This window comes from Lycorma delicatula, chromosome 6 (genome assembly GCF_047948215.1).
Source record: "Lycorma delicatula isolate Av1 chromosome 6, ASM4794821v1, whole genome shotgun sequence".
Lineage (NCBI taxonomy): Eukaryota > Metazoa > Arthropoda > Insecta > Hemiptera > Fulgoridae > Lycorma > Lycorma delicatula.
In genome coordinates, this window is record NC_134460.1 from 102784018 (window position 1) to 102800151 (window position 16134).

The window sequence follows — 16134 nt, forward strand, 5'->3', positions numbered from 1 at the left end:
TGAGAGATTTCTTTCCCTTTGTCAAAAAAAAAACAGCATTAAGGTGCTGAGGACTCGTCTTTTCACCCTCTTTTATCTTGCTGCATAATGACAACCCACATGCTTCCTTGCCTTGCCCAAAAGCCACACAGTGAGAATTTGTGTAGGATTTGGTGCTGGAGTTGATAAACTTTATATGTAAAAGAAGATTCTGTCCTAACAAAATCAGTATAGCATTTAGAGTAACCTCATTACCATCGGTTTCCTGCCAATGTTCTTTATCAGTCTTAGATCTCCAATTATTAAGATCATCCACTTGTTAAGGTGAGGAAGATATTTGGAAACCTATTAAGAAGCTTAATATATATTACCCAACTACCTGTTGACATAAATTGATTTTGAAATCTCTTCGGTAGCAAGTACTTGTGTCAGTAAATAAAAGAAATCTCAAATCTTAAAAAGAAGGATCTCCTGTTTCAAAACTAAATCCAACTCCTTTAACCATTCATACCCTGCCTCACTTACACTGTTCAAACCGGCTTTCCCCACAAAAAGGCACGCAAAAGGCAATCATTAACTGTGTGTGCTATAGTTAGAGTATCAGCTCTACAATCACATGACTGACCACACATCAGTTCCCATTTTAACTTCCAGTAACTGCACCTACCCTCTCTGGTACAGAAAAAATTCTCCATTCCTTTCGAAGAAAGTTCATTCATTGGGTCAGAGACTAAAAAATTATTCCATTCATCGAACATATCCGAGGTTGACATCCAGCTGGTTTTAGGCAAAAAATCAATTGGCATGCTGGCTCCAAGGGTCGGTTTTTTGACCTGAATCACCATCTCAGAGCGAGATATCGTGCTGTATGGGGAGAAGTGAGAAACATCTGATTTTGTTGTATTGTCTGAGCAATGCCTCTTTGTGCCAAATTTCAGGGAGAGCTGTTACAGCACTGGCAGCCATGGAAGAGATGTTGTGTTGAGGGTGCCACTAATTGTCCTCATGGCCGTATTATTTGGACATCAATCTCTCTAGCATGAGCAATTTATTTATCTAGCACAATGGAGTGCAGTATTTTCGCAAGAATAAACCAAAAACAAAGTTGTGGTATACAGAGCTTAAATGTGGGCTTCCCAAGTTGATCCAGCAAGATTCTGTACACTATTGATCTTGGTTCTTACCTTCACCGCATTTTTTTGATGGTAGCCTCTATGTTAGAGAGCAATTTAGAGTAACTCACAGGTACTAAGGGTGTTGGTGTTTAAGCCTTAAACCATCAAAACAGTTGCTCTAGTGAAAGCAGGCAACTTATGTCTTTGTTGGGTTGGGTTTGAGCTTACAGCTTCTAAAATGGTTTTTAAGGGCAGCAACATCATTACTGAGTGTAACTTCAGTTTTTTGATAGTTCTTGTGTTGATGAACATCAAACAGATATTGATGAACTTCAAACAGATATACTCCCTATGTTGGATGTTGACCATATACACTTTGAACAGAAGGGAGAACAGACCTTGTGAAAGGCCATTATTGAGGTGTCTAAATGAGCTTTACTTTCGACCCAGGTAGACCTTTAACCTGTTACTTAGCATAGAATTTAGAAATCGTAGAAGGAAGAGATATGGAATAAGATGGTAAAATTTAACCAAGAAGACATGTCTCTGAACTGTAAAATAAACTGCCTTGAGGTCAATGAACATTGCTGAGGTTTTCTTCTTGTTCCCAAACCTATTCTCAATGAAAGATGTAAGAGTTAGGCCTGAAGCCAGCTTGATCAACTGGAATACTGGAGTCTAGAACAGGTAAAATTCTGTTATATAGCATTCTCTCAAGCAACTTTTAACAAACACTTACGCGGGCTACTGGATGATATCTTTCCACACACTCAGGTTCTTTACCTGGCTTTAGAACAGCTACTATCTAAGATGTTTTAAAAATCATACTGGCTAATACAGTATTAAAACAGTTTGAAGCCACATTTTTACCCTGATCATGATAAGTTTAAAAAACTGTAGGAAGATATCTAATCTGGCTGCTTTTCTGACTGGTTGATTGCAGTGATCACCATTTCTAGCTCCTACTAAGGAAAATTTCTGAAGACTTCCAGGGGTGCCTGATGAGATTTATTTAGGTTGTTCAGCCTGTAAAAACACATTTGTCAAAAGAATGACTTGGCAACTTTGACAAATCCACAGTTTGCTTAACTGTGGCTTGAGGTTCAGGATGCGACAGTGTGCATTGAGTTGAAGGCTTACCAATGGAGTTTTTTTCTAAGAAGTGACCAAGCTTTTCGACTGCTATGGGTAAAATTCAGGTTTTTTAACAGAAGTGTTTACCCACTTTTGTCTTCTAGCTCTGTCGACAGAGCTCGCAGTCTTATCAGTTGTGTTGAAGTTTCCATTTTCATTATAATACAGATAAAGGTCCTCACATCCTTGACTCCAACTTAGAATACAATTACTTCTTCAACCTCGCAAAATGCAGGTTTTTTAGAGGACAGTATGAGTGGTGAATTGGTGTCATAATTTTTTATTATAGTAGAAATGAACAAGATGCCATGTTCAAGCCTTTTGCTAAAGATCTTCCAATCAGCTTTGCTAAATTCCACCTTGGCTGAGAAAAGTATCTGAGTGGAGGTATCAGGATTCTAACGGTAATCAAGATAGGTCTGTTCTGAGAGTGGGGGAAGGCACCAAGAACTCTTCTACCCACTACTATTGGCTTTAAAGATCAATCACAGGTGCGGAAACACAAATCTGGTGAGTAACCATGATGCTGCCGAGCCAAGTAAAAAGTAATTGCATCAATTATTAAGAAGTTGTTGTTCTCAGCCCAGCTGGTTAGGCTTCTGCCATTATCATCATCGGACAACTATCCCCACAAATTATGATGACTATTAGTTTCTGACAAAAAGGACAGGATGTTCAAAACTAGGAAGACAGTGTCTGGCCATTGGATATTAGGAGGCTTATAAATATTAACTTTAACTGTCTTGCAGATACTTTTATTGCCAATATAAATGTATTGTCGCCAGAAGTTTTGTGAATAACAGACACCTCATCAATGACCTCTCTCACGTAAGTCCCCACACCTTACACCCTATGACCAATGACTTCCACAAGTCTATACCCCAGGCTACTGCCTTTTGCACAGTTTTCTGAATTTTCAATATGAGTTCCTTGTAGTGCAAGGATATCGGCACTGTTTTCATGGAAGATTTTGCTTAAACACCTACATTTTCACTTGCTTAGGCCCTCAGCATTAAAATGACATATATTTAGAACAGATTCCTGTGCTACCCTTGAAAAGGGTTGGGTGGCAGCTGACATAGCTGGAAGATCATGATCTGTGATCTAGCTACCAAAGTTGTTCTTTTAGAATCTTAAAGGGGATATTAAGGTTCGTACCCGGACCTGCACAACTTCATCTCCCAAGAACTTGATGGAGAATATGAGTATATCAGGAGTTAAAAGAAAAGATATGTATGGTGATTTTGAGTTTGTATCTAAAATAAAGTAGTGGAGTTGTTTGGTAAATACATGTTGAAAGAAAGGTTGACTAGGCTGTGAGAGAATTGGTGTGCCAGGTACTAAAAGAATGAAGGAACAGTTTAAAAGATGATGATTGTATCTGAAGTGGATGAAGATGCCAGGGAGTTTAGAGTATGAAAATGGGAGCAGGTTGCTAATGATTGATATGGTTGGAAAGAAGTTCTGAGGAATATTTTAATTTAGGGTTTGAAAACAGCATTAACCCTTCACCAACCTTTTTTTAAAGTTTTATTTTACTTATTGCTTCTTTATTCAAAATAACATTTTTTTAATTAGAAAAATTAAAATTGCATTAATTCTTATAATAGTAATAATTGTGATTATTGAATATTTGTAACAGAATGTTTATTATAAAATATACCAAATAATAAATGTTATTTTAATATTTAATATTAATGTTATTATTCATTTTATATACATATATTTTTTGGCATATGTCTACTATCAAGCTAAGTTGTATTCATATTAATTTAAACAACAGTAAATATTAAACATTTTTTTGTTGGATAACAGATAAGCTAATTAAAACTAGCATAAACAATCGTCATAAACAGTTATGGGCTTTATAATCCAAAATTTTATGTCAATTATAATATATTTTGATGAATTGTTGAAACATTTATATAAATAATGTATGTTTCATTCGAGTAATCAAACTAATAGATATCTCTGTTTTATTTCAGATTAATAATCTCATGTTGACTATTTAATTGTTCTAGTATATATTGTGAGTTATTCATGATTCAACTAGAACAAATGAGTTTTGGGTCATAAATTATAACATAATTAAAGTTAAGTCCTTACAGCATCTTATCTCATTGTCTTTACGTAAGTTAATATTCATTCTTAACTTTTTACATATTTGTCTGCGCATTGGACCCCATACATAATGATTTATTTGATAAAATTAATTTGTGTATTAAATTGTTTATCAATGGTTAAATAAATTAATTGCAAATTATTAATACTTAGGGATAGTAGTTTTAGGCATTATTAATGTGAAATTTTTTTTTATGAATTTGGAATAGGTGTAGTTTGTAACCCATAAACAGTGATACTGTTTATGGCTTGTTTAAAAAAAAAAAAAAACTGATATGCACTGTCACTACATTTTAAGTATAAATTGATGCATCTTCAGTGGTTAATTATGGAACAGTATTATCTATGATTTTAAACTGTCTAATAAAATTCTAATCATAAAATATTACATTTTATCTTTAAAAGGTTGGATTCCTGCTTCTTGTCAGTGTAAGTGATATAATTGTCTTCTTGTTCATTATTTGTTTTGTACATAACTGTTATAAAAATAAACATTTAATGAAGGAATTTTTAGTTACCACTTTAGACCCTTCTTTGAGAGAAAGTATAGGAATTATTTTTTATTTTGTTATATTAATCTCTTATAATAAAATGTAACCTGCATATACTGGTAGCTAATTATTTACCACTACCAGTATGTCCCATGATTCATATAACCTCTAATGATCTCAAAATGTTGTTCCTGGATCAGCTTGTCATAAGTTCAGTCTAAGAAATACCTTGATGCAAACAAACTACTGTAATATAGTTAGACTAATTCAAATATTATCTTTTTTAATCAGGTCTTCATGATTAATTAATAAAACATATCAAATTATTATATACTAGCAGTGTTTGATAGTCTATGCAAAAATAAAAAAGACAATATGTTGGAAAAAATCGTAATTTCCTTTCAAATTTGTACCCTTGATCCAACAAAGCTCAAGTTTTTTGATCCCATCCTTATAATATGATTTATCCAAGTTTTGAAAATAGGCCGATGTTTTGACAGTAATTGCATCAATTTCCATAAATTTTTTTCTAGACACTTCTTCATATTTGGAAAAAGATAACTGTCAAAGTGCTAAGTCTGGCCAGTAGGAGAATGTAGAAGAATTTTGTAATGTAAAACAAATATTTTACTGTGATAGTTGCAAAAGCTGGTGCATTGTTTTCATCAGCTGTGGTCAGTTTTGTTTTTTTTTGGTCATTGAGACAATCCAGCAGTAATTCATATTATCAGTTATTATTTTACACTTCTGAAGTCAATGAGGATTATGCCACGAGCAACAAGCATTCCAAAAGATGCAGTAGCCATCACCTTTCCTGCTGTTAGAATAATTTTTACCTTCTTTGGTATAAGTTACCCAGCTGCAGTGTATTGTTTTCATTGTTCACTTGGTTTTGGGGTAGTAGTGATGTATTTAAGTTTCATCAACTGTTATGAAACTGTGCAAAGTTCCTTTGTTACATTGAAACAGTGTCAAAACATGGTTAGAAATGTTTACTTTTTCATAGTTTTGGTCAATTGACACAAAGCTATTGCTATTGCTATCAGTACATATGCAGTTTTTGCATATAAATTAGGTAAAATGTTATGTGTCTATTTTGAGATATATATTGTCTTATCTATCTCACACACTTTCAATTTCTTTCCTGTACTGTTATGCACTACCACAACAGTAAGTACATCTTAAAATATCTCTCATAAGTACAGACAGCCGCATTAGACAGATGTTTTGATGAACATAGTAATTACATCTTTGAGAACAGAAGAAATTAAATATAAAACCACATTTGGCAAGCCAGTTTCTACTTAAGTTTAATTAAACAACTCTGGTGGTTGTTTCCTTTTGTACACTGCTGGTATTCAGTAGTGTGTGACAATAATAGTGAAATAACTTATATTTAAAATTATTGTTATAATTTTTCAATAATTTTAACTAAGCACTTTATGCTTAGAGATTTATAAATTATTTAGTAACACTAAGAAAAGATGTAGAAATACTTGTTTTTATTGTTTATATCTTAATTCTTTGTAATAGATTGAAAGTTTAATCCACTTGCAACATTTTTTATCCAATATTCACTCATATATTAATGGTAAATGAATGAAAATTCTCAATTGATCAACAAAAAAGAAAGTTTCTTCCATGCATTTGTCTCAATTAAATAAATGTAGAATGGCGAGAATGAAAAACTCTACTTCTGTTAATTTATGATTGAACCTCTTTCCCACTCACAACCATTAAACCATGATTCATTTAACTAATTTTTTGACAGTATGTTATTAGCAATTGATTTGGTTTAATATATGATATATTTTGCGGTTCACTTTCATTTGTTTTAACCAAATTATGATCAAGTATTTTATTCATTAAACAATTCATATATTCTCCCTGAATGTCGATTGGCATTCTATTAATGAATGGATTAACTGCTTTCAGCGCCTCTGAAAATGAGAAATACACATTAAAACTCTGACAGAAAATAAATTATACTTTAATAGTAAGTAACAGATGTTGCAAAATTATAATTCATTTCATAGAAAATTATGTACAGTACATCGTGTTCAAATTTTCCCATAAATTTTATTGTATTATATCTGTTCACTATTCCATATCTATTGGGGCATTAACTCTCAGTTTATGTATTTATATCACCCTGATCGAGAGCCATCCTCCAATGGGTTTCTCTACCCTGCTTACCTTCTCATTCATCCCTTCTTCCTTTAATAGGTGCTATGTTGGTATTATAACATAACACTCAGCTAATATCAGCTGCACAATGGCATCTAGTAGTTGGTCAAGAAGCCTCTTCTGTATTGGGAACTAGTGGAATAGAATTTCATTTTGTATGTAGAGTTGGATAAAAAGTAATTGATGAAATACCTATTTGGTTACCTTCTACTTCTAAAATTCCATCAACCTACCATTACACTTATTTTTTCATTGCATAATATTTTGCTATTTTTACTGTACTTATAAATTAGATTGGACAGACGATTAAACTGGATGGACTTTTGTATGTAAAATTATGAAATTTTTATCTAATTCATTTCTTAAATAAAAAAAAATTTCAGCAATATGAGATCTAGCTTTATGTAATAAATCAGCCACTAAAAATGCCCCATACAAATATTAGGAGTTTTTTTGCAATTCCAGTATAAAAACGTCCTATGAGTCAAATCCTATTGAGTCTATGTAAAGAATTGTTGATCTGGTGACTATTAAAAAATGACAACATAGGTGAAGAAAAATGTATCTTAATTATTTATTTTTTATTTACATTTAATTTTTGACTTGAAAAATTTATGTTTAAAAATCTAAATTAAAGAAAAATTGAGTATCTATATGTAATAAGACGTAGCCAGAAATTATTTTTAAATAAATAATATGAATTAAGAAAAAATCATAGAAAATATCCAATTTTTAGAATAATGTATGTTTTGTGAAGGCTGTTTGTTTTTTGAAGGTTTTATCTGATTACAGCATTTCAGATGTGGACTGGGCAATTAAGACAACCGTTGTACAAGAAACAAATATCTGTGACATTTTCATTGGCAGAGCTACCCCCCACCAAATTATAGAAATACCAATCATGTAGGGCCCCATACCTTTAAATAAATCCACAGGATGTCTTGTCAAAATTCACAGACGAAAGGAAATTTGGATGATGGGAAAGAATTGATTTAGTATACAGGTCAAGTCGATTTGAAGTCAAGTCGATTTGCTCTTCCTATTCATAATTCTAAGAAAGATATTGCCATCTTACCCAAAATAGCAATGAATTATACTGATCAATAACACTGCCCAAAAAAATATTTTTTTTGACTGTTTCCTTTTCACTTCATTTGTCAAATCTTACTAATTATGGGTTGAGAAAAATGAATATGACAGAAAACTTTTTATTAGCTCGAGTTTCTATGATATATATACAATGGGTGGAAGTATTTTATTTTAATGGATTAAGAGTAAACTATTCATTTAATTATATATACCAACAACATAGAAAGTCCATTTGACATTTTTTTAATACAGTTACATTCTAAGAGTTCTTAATTGATGGAAGAATACCTGGCAGTTGGTTGGGTCTGAAGAGAATCATATGGTGGCTTCATGAGATCGTTGTCTTTTGGCTTTCCTCTTGTAAGTGAGTTCCAGAGCATTCCTACTCACAGACCAGCAGTAATTCGCAAGCATTGCTTCATTCCAATTGCCCTGATATCTTTGTTCCATTACAGAAATATCCTGATGAAATCTTTCTCTGTGTTCATCACTGACTCCACAACTAGGAGGGAAAAAGTCCAGGTGTGATTGGAGAAAATTGATTTTAAGGGACATCTTGCATCCGAGTTGATGGTATATTTGCAGAAGTACTGCCACCAACTGACTGTAGTTTTCATCTCTTCAGTTGCCTAAAAATTCATGAATGAGTCCCTTTAAGACTTCCCAAGCTTCCTTTTCTGTCCCCTCCAAAATTGGGTCAAATGAAGGATCCTTTACAAGTTGTCGAATTTGTGGCCCAACAAAAATATCTTCTTTATATTTTGCATCACTTAATTTAGGCAATTTAAGTACTTAAAGGCCTGTCCTTCTTGGTTCATACTTTTGACAAAGTTTTACCAAACCCAGCTTTATATGAAGGGGTGGAAAAAGAACATCTTTTTGATCCACAAGAGGCTCAGCAATAACATTTTTCTCGTAAGAGTTAAGATTTTTTGCAGGTCAATCTGCTTGAATATAATTTGATTTCCTATACCTACTGTCCCACATACATAAAAAACAGCAGAATTTAGTGTACCCCGGTTGCATTCCTAACAGTATATCAATGACTTTTAGATCTCCACATATTTTCTACTTTGTGTTCAGCATATTTGATTGACTCTAGGAGGATTGCCATGTTTGCATAAATCTCCTACATGTGAACTTTTCTTTCTTTTTCTGTTTAGCCTCTGGGAATTACTGTTCAGGTATTACTTCAGAGTTGAAGGAGGATGATATGTATGAGTGTAAATGAAGTGTAGTCTTGTACAGTCTCAGTTCGACTATTCCTGAGATATGTGGTTAATTGAAACCCAACCACCAAAGAACACCAGTATCCACGATACTAGTATTCAAATCCATATAAAATAACTCTTTTTTCCAGGATTTGAATGCTGGAACTCTCGACTTCAAAATCAGCTGATTTGGGAAGACGTGTTCACCACTAAACCGACCTGGTGGGTTGCCTTCTTGTGAACTCATAGTAATAAGCCTGGCCTCATTGGGGTGCCACCGATACAAATGCCTCGGTAGACATTTTCATCGGTGATTCAATAGCTCAGCTTACTGCCTTCGCTGTAGGCCTTGTTCGGACATCTTGAATGTCCTACATTGTCTTCCTCTGAACTAGCTAACCGAGCTCGCCGAAGCGCAAACCCCGCGCCTAGTTCTACTTGTTATGAGCCAATTTCGTGAATGTCTCGTAATTCGAGGCAAAAATAACACAACGTACCAACAAACATGTTGATCGCAACAACAAAATTTAGTCCTAGTTCACTTAGTAAAGTCAGCATGCGCTAATAAACCCTGACTTAGGTTAATTACGGACTCCGGTCTGGTCTACCAGGCAGAGGGGGATTGATCGCCTACTACCACTCAGCTCCATCACAGAGTCCCGCGTGACATTCACCACAGTAAACCATCGTCGGGAAGCCACTACACCTCACGGCTGCATGGTGTCCCATGCCCTTCGGCAATGCAGTCGTCGTTCCGCCGACAGCTTAACAATTCAACAATTGACACCTCTTATCTAACTAATCGTGGCTCGCTGCCAAAGCGCCTACCTTCAGCCAGTCAACTGTCCAGGCGGACCCTAGCCATCCCGGATCCTACTCTATTACCTACTAGATTCCTTCGGCCGTCCTGCGCAGGGGAAGGAAGCCTGCAACTTTGGACAATCTCTGCGAGTTATCCAGTTGACCCGTAGATCAAAGAAGGGGTTAACTCTCTCAAGTTCCCTTAAAACTCTGGTAACGGGAGTCCGGGGCAGACATAAGGACAAGGTCCACAGCGTCATCGACCCTACAGTCCGGACACAAGCCGGAGTCAACCAACCTAAAGCTAGCCAAACTATCCCTAAAAGCACCTTCCTGAAAGAAATTGCACTGACTCCGCCGGGAAGCGTAATGAACTCTAACAAGTAGTCCAGATCCTGCTGGACTACTTTGCCCAGCGGGGCAGAACTGCCGGATCTGCCCTTCGCTTTCCTGAATGCTTCGACTGCTGGGGAGGACCGCACCTGGGTGGGTGCCCCCGTGTCCAACGCGATGCTCACCTCGCCTTCGGAGGAGCACGTTGACGGCATCGGCTCAGGCTTCCTTTTCCGCTTGGACTTGCAGACCTCCTGAAACTCGGAAACTTCGGTAGGGGCCGAATTTCCCTACCGCCTAGCACATCAAACTTCCCTAACGAAATTCTCGCTGTCTTCCTCCTACCATACTAAATTGGGCAAGTCCACAAACGTGACAACTGCCCGCAGCGAGACAGGCACCTTGTTATTCTCCTGTCACACTTCGTACTTCTTGGCAGCTGCTGGATCGATTAAATGCAATATGTCCAACGTACGGCAAGAAACCACGGATTACGGCCCTCGCTGGAGAGAGCGTGAGTAGACTAAAGGGCACTACCCTTTACTCATTACGGGGATTAACGACCAGCAGTCGTTGCCATCTTTCAGCCACGATGAGGCAGGTATGCGTTGCACAAAACCACACCAATCACCTCCGAAGAAATTAGCAAGGATGAGTCCAAAATATAAAAGTGCTGATTGTGTCCGCAGTCTGATAACCAGTTAAGCATTGATACTGCTGGAAGGTACACACACAACCAGCAGCCAAAAAATCACTGATAATCAACAGATAGCCACAGCACTGGCAATGCACTCAAGGACTTCTTCTGAACTGCATGACCAACAGGAATGAAGGAAGATGGTTGCCAGTAATACAGCTTTCAAACTAAGCTTGGAGGAATCTATGAGTAGCCTTCAATCAGTTCATCTAACTGACTGATTCAAATTCAAACATTTCATCAAGCCATTAACATCGCAGCAAACGACAAGATTGTTTTTCTTCTCAAAAAAAGAAAGCAGATCCTTATGACGATGTCTGTACTGTGAGACCCTGAATCACGTTGAAGAGGATTCCATTGCTGTAGTCTTGATCCTAGAAGTTCTGCCTTCTCCTTCAACAAATCAAGGTTTCAAATGAAATCATTCAATTCCACGTGATTCATTCTGTGCACTTTATCATCTTTTTTGTTAAAATCAGTCATGGAATGTGGAACTCTTGTTGGTTCTTCTTCTTCCACACTGTCTTCATTTTCTACTTCAACCTCATAATTTTGGGGTGTAGTAGGAACTGGTAAACTATCTGAATGTGGAATAGGTCGAATAGCAGATGGAGAATTAGGGTATTCAACTGTTCCTCTTTTCTTCATTGACAATCCTGCCTTTATAGGTGAAGTCAAGCAGAAATAGCAACTATCTGTATGGCTTGTGGGCTTCCGTCAAACCATAGGCACAGCAAAAGCCATAGATCGTTTTTTTATTTTTCAACCATTATCATACTATAACTGAACAAAAGTTGCAACATATATGTGGAGCCCATGATTTATCCTGGTCCCCTTCCTTCATACCAAAATAATGCTGATAAGCAGTTTTCACAAGAGATATACGATTACATTTCTGTGACGAAAATGTTATTTCACCATAGATGTAACAAAAATTATTCACTGAATTTATACATTTTCGTGGCATTTTGATTTAATACATTTTTCACTTCAAAAGCACTCAAAAACCAGAAATTCTGCACTAATTTCAGCACAAAAGCAATATGAAACTCCCAACAACAATAATAATGTTTATAATCTACAAACAGCAAGAGAACATTGTGTTTTGTCATTTAACAGGTGTGACAACTCCAAAAACAAAATTACCCACAATCTAAAAATGTAGATCAGGTAAAAAATGAAGTGTATCTCTAAGGCTATCAGTCATTTTTTGGTGATTTTGGATTCAGCAGATGGAAATACATAAGAATAAGTTATTTTTGTACCCAAAACATTTTTATTGTTGTGCAGTGTAATTGTAGACTGAAAGCCCATACACAGACTGCAACTGATTACTGAACTTATTAACCATGCAGCCAAATTATTCTGAAATGTTGCAGATTGGAAAATAATCTCTGTTTTCTTACCACTGTAGTTTTTATCAAAAGTTAAAACTTAATGTAATTATAATACTTACTTTCAAGTTCTTTAATAGTTCTTGCATTAACTGAAGTTTCTTTTTCATAGCATTCAATAACTTTAAAACCAGTTGCATGAAGTAGTTCACTATAAATTTCACAGGGATTTTGTACATCTTGATATGAAGCATAATTATTTACATCCTAGAAAGAAAACAATTAGTAGTTTAATAGTTACTTTCTTATAGAAAATATTATTACATAGAATAATGCAATAGGATAGAATTATAAAATAATAATTTACAATAGAAGCAAACTGTTTGTAATCTCCAGTTATTTTCTTCTAGTTTATTATATACTTTCTTTAGAAGAATAATGATTCATCTAAATCTGATGAATGTAGCAATTTAATAGAAGGTAGGCATCATCTTATCTCATAATGCTTTATTATCTGCAGAAGTTTTTTATACCTGACTGATTTTGTATGTTTGTACTATATAACAATATTACATAAATGTTAAGCAGCATTGTGACTAAAATTGATTTACTATTAAAATTTTAAATGTCTGTAAGACTTTTGACTGAATTTTGTAAGTTTTTTTAATGTTGTTTTTTGTTTAGCATTCAATAATCTCCTAATTTAATTACTAGTACATTATATCAGTGCACTATATGTATTTGTAAATATTTATTTATTTTAAAAATGTTATTTATTTTTGTAATTTTTTTTTGGTTTTATTTCTACTTGGTTTTTCTGATGTAATCTTGAATAAGGATTTTGTATGTTATGTGCATAAAGGAAGGAAGTTTTCTGAAGGATTTTTTTAACAATAAGATATAAAAACTTTTAATAGTAAAAATACCAAATAATGGACCCTGAAACAGATGACTGCTGAATAAATAATTTACTTTTTGCTGATTATCAGCTATCAAGGCGAGTGACAGAGAGTTTGTTAACATGATACAAAAATTGACAGAAATATAAATGGTAGAGCTGGAAAGTCAGATATTAGAATATCTAATTCCAGGCAACAGAGATTAAAAACAAGCATAGACAAAATTAATTAAAGAGAGCTATTGTTGTTGCATTATTCATTTTTTAACTAAAAATATGAAAAAATGATTTTAAGTTCCTTGAAAGCTACATGATGTACGTAGCTGAGATGTAGGTAATGCCAAAAGATATAGAGGTCCCAGCTTTAGAAATTAACTATTATTGAAGAAGTAATGGAGTGAATTAGTTACAAATTAAGATATATGATAAAATGGGAATTTTTGGAAAATCTTGTGTAGGGTGTGTTCATTAAACAGCAGCATATTTATTTATGGGTATATGTGGTAATGGAAGAGTTGAGGTACCATAGCAATCGTGGGGATGGCAATCAGTTATAAAGAGGTAGAGAAAGATCAACAAGCTCACAGCTATGTAAAACGAAAATTCTCTCCTATATCTGGGAGAGAAAGGAGAGCAAGATGTGAGAAAAAGCTGTTATAACTTTTCCATAAAAGTAAAGTATATTATTAATTGATGGATTTTATTTACATTATGGTTACTTATTCTTTTGTTAGAAAACAAACATTTGCTGTGTGCCATACTTGAAAAATTTTAATTTTTTAAAATGTTTTTTATAACTTCTACCAGATTTTATACATATTTTGTATAATTATAGTCCCACTTTTGCATTATATGCTCCTGTTTGATAAATATTTTGTGTGTTTGGCTTTGTATATTTTATAATTCAAAAATAATTGTATTAAAAGTAATCCTTAAATGTTTGTACTTCATTTTATTTTAATAAGAACACTTTTGGTTGTTCATTGAATAAGAATGTAGAAAGTAATGGACGCAATGAGTCTGTGATTACATTAAAAGGCATTTTATAAGAACCAATATAGATTTTATAACAATGAAGAAAAATTCAGGAGAAAAAAATATTTTTAATGAATGATTAGAAAATACTGAACTTGTTTAAAGTAGGGTAAAATAGCATAAGTTTCTAAAGTAAAGCTTAATTTAGTAGAAACTTTTAATTTGGAGTTTATAAATGCGCTGGAATTTTTTTTTTTAAATATAAGTGGATAATTAATTTGAAGGGACTAGAAAAAATAAATAAAATTGAATGTTTTAATGAAACTTTATCGGAAAAGACTAGAAATAAAATTAACTGTTTTGATATGTTGTTAGTATTCATGATTTTATGTTACTGTTTTTAAATACGTGCATATTATATGAATATTCATTACATTTGAGGAAGAACCACATTGATACATAAGTAAAGAAATAATCAGTTCAATAGATACATGTTAAATCACATTTCATGGTATAATTTGTATAGTTATCATTGTGACTTCATTGTGAAATGTAATTATCACAGTGTTCAACAATGTTTTAAGTGCTTTAAAGTTATAACAAAAATTATGTTGTGTGGAAATCATTTCTTTTACATTTTTGTGTCAGTAAATCAATAATTTTTTAATTAATTTCACTTATATTTGTTGTTAATGCTATGGTTTAACTATATAATTACAACAGATGTTCTTTCTGTGTAATTACATTTAGTTTTATGACTATTTTTATAGTTAATATAAATAATTTTGTTGTATATCTGCATATTATTTCTAAAAGAATTAATTTTCTTATTATTTGTTTTAAATTTCAAATTATTTAATATCGGCATAATTTTCAAAGTTGTATTAACATACTCATTCCTTAATTTTAAATGATTGTTTGATATCCATTACATTACAGTTATAGTAGCAATATGAACCTTTACTCATAATTACATAACTGTTGAAAATTCTGCAACTTAACATTTTAGTGGGTAACTTTATTGTATACAGCTGATAGTTTTTTTAATTACATTTGTGCATTTTTATCAAGTAAAAATAGATTAAAAACTTAACAACGAACTGATTACTTTTAACATCATGATCTAAAATTTTGCATTGAATATGAATGCCTTTATTAGGCAAATACATATTTTGCATGTTTCTCCTCTCTTTTTCTAGTGGATAATACATTTAACAAAACAAGTATGACATCTGAAGTGAATTACTATGTATATGCTGTACTTTCTTTAGAAAAAAACATTTTTATCAATATCACACACATGCTTAACATTTTTTTAAATTTTATAATATTCATTTGAATTTTTTGCATTTTATAATGAAAAAATATGAATTATTATCCAAGCTTTGAAATGTATAGAAGAATATTGAATATAGAACAGTTTTTAAACTGACTACAATATATTGTACTGATACCTTTTTTTTAAGGTGAAAGTTATAGAAATATTACTTCAATCTCAGATACCTTACATAAATCAATTGTCTTAAGAAATAAAATTAAAAAGTACACACTTGAGTTGATTTAAATTATTATTTAAATCAAACATCATGGATACCAAAATTCAAACTTAAATTGTTAAAAATTGGTGGTTTCACAAACTTAGAAAAGATAGAGAAAACGAACTTTATAATATTAAGCGCTGAACTAGTTATTCATAGAAGGTAAACTTGTTAGGTATTACAAGTTACGTTAGTTTGAAAGTGAAAGGAAATGTACAGAACTACACAGAC

The 16134-nt window shown here is 33.2% G+C and overlaps 1 protein-coding gene across 4 annotated transcripts in view; it reads right to left on the reverse strand.

The window, feature by feature from the left end:
- Window positions 1-6516: 6516 nt before the first annotated feature.
- jhamt (juvenile hormone acid methyltransferase) overlaps window positions 6517-16134 on the reverse strand; it is a 31338-nt gene continuing 21720 nt past the window's right edge. For all 4 annotated transcript variants that reach the window (XM_075368228.1, XM_075368229.1, XM_075368230.1 and 1 more), the window contains exons 5-6: window positions 12615-12759; window positions 6517-6780 (exon numbers count right to left, since the gene is read on the reverse strand). In XM_075368228.1, the coding sequence (XP_075224343.1) occupies window positions 6593-6780; window positions 12615-12759 (333 nt within the window). In that variant the 3' untranslated portion in view covers window positions 6517-6592. The remainder of the gene's footprint in view (window positions 6781-12614; window positions 12760-16134) is intronic.